General features: G+C 35.1%; 2 protein-coding genes across 2 annotated transcripts in view; both read left to right on the top strand.

The window, feature by feature from the left end:
- Positions 1 to 1,226, top strand: part of LOC107718552 (synaptoporin-like) — a 6,089-nt gene extending 4,863 nt beyond the window's left edge. The window contains exon 3 of the mRNA XM_016525667.1: positions 396 to 1,226. Within this exon, the coding sequence (XP_016381153.1) occupies positions 396 to 527 (132 nt within the window). The 3' untranslated portion in view covers positions 528 to 1,226. The remainder of the gene's footprint in view (positions 1 to 395) is intronic.
- A 1,577-nt stretch (positions 1,227 to 2,803) lies between these two features.
- The window catches only part of LOC107718553 (ataxin-7-like protein 1), a 25,943-nt gene continuing 17,380 nt past the window's right edge, over positions 2,804 to 11,366 (top strand). The window contains exons 1-3 of the mRNA XM_016525668.1: positions 2,804 to 2,989; positions 3,367 to 3,435; positions 7,004 to 7,108. The gene's annotated coding sequence lies outside the window, so the exon portion shown is untranslated. The remainder of the gene's footprint in view (positions 2,990 to 3,366; positions 3,436 to 7,003; positions 7,109 to 11,366) is intronic.

Consider the following 11,366-nt stretch of genomic DNA (forward strand, 5'->3'; position numbering starts at 1 on the left):
TTTTTTCAAATAAATGCTGTTCTTTTGAACTTTCTATTAATCAAAAGATCCTGAAAAAAATGTATCACAGTTTCAGAATTTATTTTTTTTTCTTTTTTTTTTTATTAATAAGAAAGCACCAAAATAGCATATTAGAATGATTTCTGACGAATCATGTGACACTGAAAACTTGGCTGCTATGTAATGGCTGCTTAAAATTCAGCTTTGCCATCGCTGGAATAAATTACATTTTAAAATATATGTTAAAGTTGAAAACGGTTATCTTAAACTCTAATATTACTGTATTTTTCATCAAACAAATGCAGCCTTGGTGAGCTGAAGAGACTTTCCAATTATTCCCAACTTTTGACCGGTAGTGTATATTATGAATAACCGACTCCAAATCTCATTTTCAGATATTTGGTTTCTTGAATCTCATCATATGGGTTGGGAACGCCTGGTTTGTGTATAAGGAGACGCGCTGGCACTCTCAGAAGGTCAATGCTCAGCAAGCGGCGGGACGGGGTCCAAATCCAGCACCCATCTAAACAATTAGCCCACAGCATAACACCTTAGCCTTCATGAAAAATACACAGTAACAGGTGATGCTTTATGCAGTTTGTCTGTAAGACCAATAATCATATGACTCTCATTTGTGATGTTTCTCTCTTCTCCTTTTCTGTTTTACACCTTTAATTTCTTGTGTACTTAAAGAAAATATCTTTTTTTACCTTGGTTATATTTAGTCAGCATGCTTTTTTTAACTTTTAATGGAACTAAAACATTTTTTGAATGTACTATTACAATGCATTTTACTTATATGATCTATTTTTGTCAAATCAAGTATAAAAATCTTGTTTGTTTCATCAACCTCAATACATTTCAGTCTCGCAGAGCAACATTTCTGTGTATTTTTGCATAGCTGCTTCTTATTTCCAACAAGATTAATTTTTCATTCGTTTATGTTCAAGTGTTGCGTTTAAATAGTTATCTATGCATTTTTATGCAGTTTTAAGCATCAGCATCACATTTCTAATGGTGCTGGAGTTTTGTTTAGGAAGGTTTTCTTTCTGTTCTTGTTGTGTTTCTGTCTCTGTAGTGAAGCATTGTACTGAAATGTCATTTTTTTGATGAATAAAACTGACTGTGAAGTACACTTGGTAATGTTTGTATACATGCAGGACTTTGTGCTTCTGGGGAGAAAGTGTGATTTCTTACCCAAATAAATCCTGGCTTCCTTCTGGTATAATGGCGCTTTTGTTTGCCGGCTCATCCTGTGACTTCACTGATCAGCATTTGTCAAAAGAACAAACAAAACATTATCTGGAGCGAAAGCCTCAATATGATAGTTCACAGCAGTAGGCTGAACGCATCAAAAGAGTTTTTCATGTCCTACAGGTGATCTGACCCATGACTGTCCGAGTCTGGCCTGTTTATTTCCCATACTCATATCTCAAATTATTTTTTGTGCCGTGGTTCAACCTGTAGTATATTAAATAATAAAAGTAACTAAATAGTGCATTTGATATTTATTATTATACAGTTTTTTTTGTCTGATTTTCCTGGCTGTTAACACTTTAAGAACTCTTAAACAAATGAACACAATCATTATTCAAAAGTAGTGTGTATGTATTTATTGCGATGATGAGACGATGACTTTCTCGTGACTGCTGCTTGTGTAACGAAATCTGTGAAATTAAATTATTGCCATTTGTCCCAAGTTATTTACCTACAGGATCACAAAAATCTGCACTTGAATGATAACAAGACTAAAGCCCACATTGTGTGAGAATGACAATTAAAACAACATCGATAACTCTATTAAAAAAGGGATTTTAGCCTACTATTATTGCCATAATCAACAACAATAAATAGTAGTAATATTTTATAAATTACATTAATAAAATATAAGACTTTTTAGGAAAGAGTTAATTATATTTTATGTAAACAATATCATGTTTAAACAACAATTTAGTAATTATAGAACCAATAATAAAAGTAATTATTTTCATTACATTTGAATAATTAGTAGTAGTTGTAAGTAAAACTATTATTACTAGTTGTTGAAGATAATAATAATAATTATTATTATTATTAATAGTTGCAATAACTGTTGATTATAAATGAATTACATTTTATTATTTACATAATTTATAACAAATATTAAATAATATAATTAAATGAATAAAACTAAAAAGGTAATATTAATGTTAATACTACTACTACTACTACTACTAATTATTATCGTCATTGTTATTTACTGTTGCTATTAATTACATTCATAATTATTAATGAATTATTAATTTAATGAATGCATTAATATTTATTTATATGTAAACAATAAAATTAGATTAATTTATAATCAACAATTACAACTATCAATAATAATATTTTTTTACATTAATATTAATTTTATTCCTTTATCTAAAGCATTAATTAATATTTATTACATATTGTGTAAACAATAAAATGTCATTAATTATATACTTAAAATATAATATAATAGTAATATATAATAGTAACTAGTAATACTACTAATAATATTATTAAATTATTGTTACTATTGCTATCATTACATTCATATTTATTAATTAATTATTTATTTAATAAATGTATTAATTCATATTTATATGTTATGTAAACAATAAGTAATTATTAATGTATATGTAATTATAATGTAATTAAAATGTAGCAAAGAATGTAAACTATCAATACTACTACTAGTAGTAATAATAATAATAATAAAATGGCGTATGCACGATTATAACATAAGATTAATGATGCACTATATAAATGCACGATGCACACGTTCAACCTTTCCGTCTCTTGAAGCCGAGCGCAGCCGAGCGCAGCCGAACGCTGGCCGAACTCTGGCGAAGGTGGCGTCATATGTTTCTCTCGCTCGCTCGTCTCGTCTCGCTGTCTGTGAAGGAAGAAGGAAGAAGGAAGAGCAATGGCGACGCTGTACCGCCGCGCGCACAAACTGCACACAGGAGCCACAGCACACACTGTAAGTCACACTACCGCCCTCAGACACTCGTGCGACTGCAGTGCGACACTCGACTATGTCAGGGTTTATAACGCGCGTGTCCTCCGTGCATCTGCGCTGCTGCATAAACAACGCGCCGTAAACGCGCATGCATTCATATCATCATGTGTCACGAGTGCTTGACAGGTGTCATATGCACTTCTGTACTTGCGCGTGAACGCCTGAATGTTAGTGGCTCATGAGACGGAGCGTGTATAAGTTTAGACACTGTGTGTGTGTGTGTGTTGGTTTGCTGGATCAAGACAGCCATCTAGCTACCAGTATCTGTAACTGCATGCTGCTTAACTGTTTGTTTACAGTGTCAGTCTAATGCATGCAGCGATATTGAATATTTTCAGATCTTTACTCTGATACTGCTGGGAAGAAGCTCTTGAAGGGTTCAGAGGTGATCAAACTCAGTAAAGCAGGTGAGTGTGTGTGTGTGTGTGTGTGTGTCATGATGGTGGGCGTTTTTTCTCATGTCATCATGTTATTATTGTTGTCAGAGCTCATATTGGCTTAGGGTAATACTGTATGTTGAGCAACTCCTTTAAAAAAATAATTAACAAACACTGCATCATATAATAGCTGTACAGATCTACATTCAGATAGTTAGGAAGGAATCTGTTTCACATACTATTTTTACATACTAAAAAAAACATACAGCGGTATTTCGTACTTCACAGTATTTACTACCAATACACTAGCATTACATTCTGAATGTAACCATAATCTACCATTTAAGTGTCTGACCACGACACACTCAAGCAGCTGGTGTTAACACAGTTCAGCTCAGTTGTTCTCATTGTTAACATCAGCACTAGTTCTCTGTGTGAGAGTGTGTGTTCTTTCTCAGTGTGTACTAGCGGAAGCGCGCGGTGATTCTGCATGGACGGTGAAAGAAAGCTCAGCGAATCTGACAAGCTTCTCTGAACGCTTGCGTCACAGTTCTCCTCAGATCATCAGCGAGCTTACCATGAGTGACTAAATGGATCACTAAATGTGAAGTATAATTGGTCACTAGTCCGTCCTGCTTTAAAACACGAGCTGAGCAACATAAAACTGTGGTTTCAATTTGTTCAAATTAAATGCATAGTGAATGTGAAATAATTAGAGTCATTAGCAAATCTTTAAATATGGTTCCCATCTCTAAATGTCACTTTTGATGGGATAAACATGGGAACATGTCAGCCCTCATTGGCAACCTTGGTTAATAATTTAGTGGGTCAGATGTGGAAAAAACTCACATGCATACAGAATCATTTTCATGTGGCTCACGGCCGTAAAGTGATTATAACATTAATTTAAAGGAATAGTTCACCCCAAAATGGAGATTTGCTGTCAATTTACTCACCATCAGGCCATCCAAGATGTAGATGAGTTTGTTTCTTCATCAAATTTGGAGAAATTTACATTGCATCACTTGCTCACAAAATGGATCCTCTGCAGTGAATGGGTGCCGTCAGAATGAGAGTCCAAACAGCTGATAAAAACATCACAATAATCCACAAGTAATCCACACCACTCCAGTCCATCAGTTAATGTCTTGTGAAGCCAAAAGCTGCGTGTTTGTAAGAAACAAATCCATCATTAAGACGTTTTAACATCAAACCTTTTCTTTCGGCTAAAATACGAGTCCTCTAGCTCAATAAGCTTATATGACACCAATATTTTAGATACTAATTAAATTTTACAATTCTCTATACCTGCGATACCACCGCAAAAATAAACATAAATATCAAAATTAAACATTATTAAAGAGAAGTGACAGCCAGTAAATAAGAACAAATGAACAAATTACAAGTAATAGCACAATTAAATATAGGCCTATAGCACAAAAATAGAAATGAAATGATGCTTTAGGTTTTTATGTTTGTAGATGTTCAGGTACAGAAATGGAAAAATCACATATAAAATAACATTAGCATATTCTTCACTCTGTTGCACCTTGATTTTTCATAGCCATTTGAAATTAGAGGCAACCACTGCATTTTAATCATGAATTGAAAAAAGAGTGCAATGTTTGATTTATATTAGACTGTATAATTTCAAAATCTGAAGCGAAAACAGAATAACCTGACTTTAGCTTTGTGAAATTATGCTACATAAAACATCTGTATGAAACAGAAACAGCAGACGGGCTGAATGAGACGCAGATTCGCTCTCTGCCAGCAGGCGGCGCTTACGGAACAGTGATACAGCGTTTCCTTGGTTTCCGCTGTAAACACAGCAGCCTGCGCATATTAACACTAAATTAAATGCATCATACAGAGACAAAATGAAAAGAAAACGCCTTTTCTGAAAACAGTCAGTTCCGTTCCCCTCAGAAACACATTCATATAAAATTCAGTGTTTGGATTTTCTTCCTATATTTCGTGCATCGCGAACAGTGATCTTGTTCTGTCTGCTACAGTATTTTCTCCTCTTTGTGTCCGTCTTCAGCATCTCTGGCCTCTGTTAATGGCCGTTTACAGACTAAGTATAATAATAACGTAATATTTCCACACAAATGGCCATTGGGAAAATTATCGCAGTGCAGTTTGTGTGCAAGCACGGAACAGAAGATAGTCTGAAATAAAACAAAAAATGTCCGGTAGATCGCTGCATCTGTACCCCAGTGTATAAATTCAATATAGATTCATCATTGTTAAAACTACAAAGTTGCTTGCCAGGACGGGTATTTTGACATACTTTTGTATGTATTTTTTTATCTATTCCAGGTGGCTTTGTGCGCGCTGTTCACCAGGGTTGCCAGGTTTTCACAACAAAACCCGCCCAATTGCTACTCAAAACTAGCCCAATGTCATTTCGAGGAGGACTCCCCGTTAAAAATCACGTTCCGGAGGGTAAAATACACGTTTTTGGCGGGGTTCTCCTGGTAAAATTTGCACTCCAGGGCCTAAATATCACGTTATCGGGGTCGCTTTAACCCGCGGCAACAGTGATAAAGTAGCCCAATTCTGCGGGAAAACCGTGTACTTGGCAACACTGCTGTTCACACAGAACACAGCGCGCGAGTACTGAAAGCAGTTGTCTTTCGCGCCCAAATGCTTTTTAATCGCTTGAATTTTTAAATTAACAAGTCTTAAAAACACATGCAAATGCTAAAATTTCGTGACGACGCCGCAGTCTTTCACGCTGGCCCCGGGTCATCAGGCAGTCCTTATTGTCGAGTCCTGCCTCTACCCATAACATTGCTTTCTGCAGTGAAAACGTCGACTTGTCTGAATCAGGAGAGAAATCTGCACAAAGTGAGCACTGTTTACAAGCTAAAACCGTCCAAAATAGATCGAAACAAAGATGTGTGCATTTTGATGTGAGAGGACAACAGGAGATGGACTTTTTCACTGGAGGAAGTGTTATTATGGATTATGTTCTCATATTTTGGCCAGAAGTGATGGTTTAACATTAAAACGCATTAATGATGGATTTGTTTCTTACAAACACGCAGCTTTTGGCTTCACAACACATTAACTGATGGACTGGAGTGGTGTGGATTACTTGTGGATTATTGTGATGTTTTTATCAGCTGTTTGGACTCTCATTCTGACGGCACCCATTCACTGCAGAGGATCCATTGCTGAGCAAGTGATGCAATGCTACATTTCTAGACTCATCTACATCTTGGATGGCCTGAGGGTGAGTACATTTTCAGAACATTTTTGGGTGAGTTATTCCCTAAAGAGAGTTTTTTTCAGAGAGCTGCAATAAGCAACACTTTTCATGTTTGTTTTGGGAGAAAAAGATGACAGTGTTTGCTACACCACAGGACCATTTGAGAAAAAAAAAAAAAAAAGAACCTGCGACCTTTGGGTTTCAAGTCCGACTCTCTAACCAGTCAAACTTTTAATCATGTTGTCAAAAACAAGACCGTTCTATTGCAAGATGATTTTTCCACATAAACTACAGCAGATGTGATATTCATGCTTATATGTGAAGTGGTTTTGAAAGTTGTCAAATTCACTGATTCTCTCTCGCTCTCTCTCTCGGCTGTAGATATGCTTTTGTATGGTCCCGTCCCAACCCATGAGGATTTCAAACCTGTCGTTTGCAATGCCTGCAACAAAGTCGTTGAGCCTCAGGACGTCCTGACTCATTACGGTAAGTGTGTGTTGGCCGGAACGTGACAGTCATCATTTGGACTGTACTGATACAGATTTATGAGGAGGATTCTATTTGAATTTAATGGTCTCGCTGAGTTCTTGTTTTCTTGACATTAGTGCACTGAAGTGTGTGTTAAAGGCTGATATTTCAGATATTCAGTTCAGAAAGTCATTATGTGCTTTGACTGATATTTCGGGATTTCCCGTAATCAGATTGTTTTGGGTTTACTGTGCAGTCGTCAATGCATTTATCTCATCATTTGTTCATTTAGAGAGAAATAAACGGAATGAATGAGTTTTAGAGCTGATATTAATGATCTAGAAAATTGTAAGTCTGATTGCTTCATTCGGCTCTGTAGTGTTCTGAAAGACTGTTCAAATCACTAACCTTGAGTATAAGCGATAATAATAGTTATGCTTGACATAGTAGACAGTCCTAATTAAATCAAAACCTTAATTCTATGGCTAGAGCTAAATATATAGATGATATGAAGAGGTAACCTGTGTAAGGTTATAATAGAGGTGTTTACTGCTGTAAAGCAAGACTCATGGAGTCATTTGCCGTTTACATTATTATATGTGTTGCAGTCCATAGAACAGCCTGTTTAAACCACAGTCTTACACCTGAGGCGTGTTAAAACACTGTTTAATTTAGCAAACGTCATCAACTTAACCTTCTGTTAGATCTGGGCACTGTGGGTAAGAGAAACAGACTGGTTTTAACAGTATTCAGATTGCTCGGCTAAGTTGAGTTGCAAGCCATGAATCAAACCCAACAAGATGAATCACATTGCAACCTTTGATTTGAAGCAAAAATTGCATATATATATATACAGTGGGTACGGAAAGTATTCAGACCCCCTTAAATTTTTCACTCTTTGTTATATTGCAGCCATTTGCTAAAATCATTTAAGTTAATTTTTTTTCCTCATTAATGTACGCCGAAGGTTTACCTTCCAACAAGACAATGACCCTAAGCACACAGCTAAAATAACGAAGGAGTGGCTTCACAACAACTCTGTGACTGTTCTTGAATGGCCCAGCCAGAGCCCTGACTTAAACCCAATTGAGCATCTCTGGAGAGACCTAAATATGGCTGTCCACCAACGTTTACCATCCAACCTGGCAGAACTGGAGAGGATCTGCAAGGAGGAATGGCAGAGGATCGCCAAATCCAGGTGTGAAAAACTTGTTGCGTCTTTCCCAAAAAGACTCATGGCTGTATTAGATCAAAAGGGTGCTTCTACTAAATACTGAGCAAAGGGTCTGAATATTTAGGACCATGTGATATTTCAGTTTTTCTTTTTTTTTAATAAATCTGCAAAAATGTCAACAATTCTGTGTTTTTCTGTCAATATGGGGTGCTGTGTGTACATTAATGAGGAAAAAAAATTAACTTAAATGATTTTAGCAAATGGCTGCAATATAACAAAGAGTGAAAAATTTAAGGGGGTCTGAATACTTTCCGTACCCACTGTATATATGTATTTACACTGTCGTTCAAAAGTTTGGGGTTGGTTAGATTTTTTTTTATGTTTTTGAAAGAAGTCTTTTATGCTCACCAAGGCTGCTTTTATTTGTTCAAAAATACAGTAGAAACTGTACTCTTGTGACATATTATTACAATTTAAGATAACTGTTTTATATTGTAACATATTTAAAAAAATTAATTTATTTGATGCAAATCTGAATTTTCTGCATCATTACTCCAGTCAAAAGTGTCATTGCAAATTGCTTAATTAAATAAAAAATGATTGTTTACTGTAAAACTATACACTTTATTGTCATTGATAACAACTATAAGAACAATATATCTTAAGTTGTAAAATATTCAGATATAGGCCTACACAACCGTTCCAAAGTTTAGGGTCAGTAAGATTTTTTTTAGAGAAAATAATACTTTCATTTAGCAAGGATGCATAAAATTGATTGAAAGTGGCAAATACATTTATGAAAAGACAAAAGATTTATATTTCCAAATAATGCTTTCTATTCATCAAAGACAAAATGCATTACGGTTTTCACAAGAATATGAAGCAGCACAACTGTTTCAACATTGATAATAATAATAAATGTTTCTTGAGCAGCAAATCAGCATATTAGAATGATTTCTGAAGGATCATGTGACACTGAAGACTGGAGTAATGATGCTGAAAATTCAGCGTTGATCATAGGAATAAATTACATTTTAATATATATTTACATAGAAAACAGTTATTTTGAATTGCAATAATATTTCTCAATTTTACTGTCTTTAGTAGTTTTTTTTTTGATCAAATAAATGTAGCTTTGGCGAACAGAAGAGACTTCTTTCAAAAATTTTGACCAGTGCCAAACTTTACAATTTTACTGTTTTTAGTAGGTTTTTTTTGATCAAATAAATGTAGCTTTGGCGAACAGAAGAGACTTCTTTCAAAAATTTTGACCAGTGCCAAACTTTTGAACATTGGTGTAGCGAGACTGTCATTTGCGATGCTTTATGGGAGCGAACAGTTGCTGTTTTTTCTGTTTCCATGGTAACTAGGGTTGCAAAAAAGGTGGACAATTTCCAGTAAATTTCGGAAATATTCCAGAAATTTCGGAAACTTTCCAGGATTTTTTTGAATATTCCAGGGATTTTTTTTGAAAGTTTCCGGAAATTTACCGGAATTGTTCCACCCCTTTGCAACCCTAAGTTTCTTTTTTTAAAATTCAAGTTTCTGCATCAAATAAGCATTTGAGTTTCCATTTTCCAAGTGTCCAAGTTTCGGATTAATGGACTTTCAATGGAGGGACAGAAATTTCCTTATGATTCATTAAATATATCTTCATCTGTGTTTTGAAAACATAAACTGTCTTATGGGTTTGGAATGACATGAGTAATTCATGACAATTTTTATATTTTGGGTGAACTAACGCTTTAACATTACACTTAAAATTCCAGATCAGTGTACTGGCTTCAATAAACACAGCCATAGATGGTCTGAAAAACTAGAAGATAAGAGAAGTTGTTTGTAGCATCAGATTGTAAAACAAATTCCAGTCATTTCAATTGAAATCCAAGCAATCAGTGTTTTGTGTGAAGCGAAAAAATTCCCCATGCAGATTTAGCTCATATTCAAATTGATCACTGACCAACAGAAAGCTGCTTGGTTTGAAAGTGACTTCTGTAAGTCACTATTGACAATGGAAAATATTTTTTTCCCCCCAAACGAAATTTAGATAATGTGCACCTTAACATGATATTTATTTGTAAGAAGGAAATTGTGAGAACTATGAATAGAGAGTATATTTCTGTCAGTTTCAGTTTTCCACATGCATTAGACTAGTGGAAGAGTGAAGAAACTAGGATTTTTTTGAATATTCCAGGGATTTTTTTTGAAAGTTTCCGGAAATTTACCGGAAATGTTCCACCCCTTTGCAACCCTAATGGTAACAGTGACTTGTCTAATTGGTGGATCTCTCTTCAGGATTATGGGTAGTGTAATTTTTCACACAGAATTTGAGTATTAAACAGTTTCTTTTTTTAAAATTCAAGTTTAAATCTTGCTCACTTGTGTATTAACATCTAGATCTGTCTTGAGAAGTGTAGTGTTACAAATCAAAGTCTGAGAAAATGAAAGGGACTTCAGTGAAAGGGAACCTCTTGCTGGGAGGAATTGCAGTATGTTTATGTTGGTGTTTGTGGCTTAAAAGTGATAGTTCACCCAAAAATGAAAATTGTCATCATGTACTCACCCTCAAGTTATTCCAAGCCTCTATGAGTTTCTTTCTTCGGTTGAACACAAAAGAATAAATTCTGAAGAATGTTGGTAAACAAACAGTTGCCAGCAGCCATTGACTTCTATAGTGAGTGGGGGATACCGGAATACCGATAAGCTTCAGGACAAATTATACTGTTATAGATACTTGCGTTGTTTTATCTCTGTATACTTCAATGTTAACGACGAATTAGAAGCTGCTGCTTGTCATTTTCCTTCACTGAATGATGTGGCCGAACAAAACTAGGTTACACCAGTGTCAGATGCAATATATGCAGTAGTGTAATAGTGAACAAAGGAGTATATTATTATATTACATTAGTAATATAATGAAACATTTACTAACAAAATACAACATCTACCTCAAGCAATGTGCTGTATTATGTCTCCCGGCTCCAGCTCCAACTGAAACTCGCGAGACACATTCACATCAAATGTTGATTCGGTAGAGTTACACTCACGAGACACTGCACTTATTCGCAGTCACAAAAGTACATTATTTCCGCGTGCTTTAAA

The sequence above is a fragment of the Sinocyclocheilus rhinocerous genome, unplaced genomic scaffold (assembly GCF_001515625.1).
Source record: "Sinocyclocheilus rhinocerous isolate Xijiao unplaced genomic scaffold, SAMN03320098_v1.1 scaffold423, whole genome shotgun sequence".
NCBI lineage: Eukaryota > Metazoa > Chordata > Actinopteri > Cypriniformes > Cyprinidae > Sinocyclocheilus > Sinocyclocheilus rhinocerous.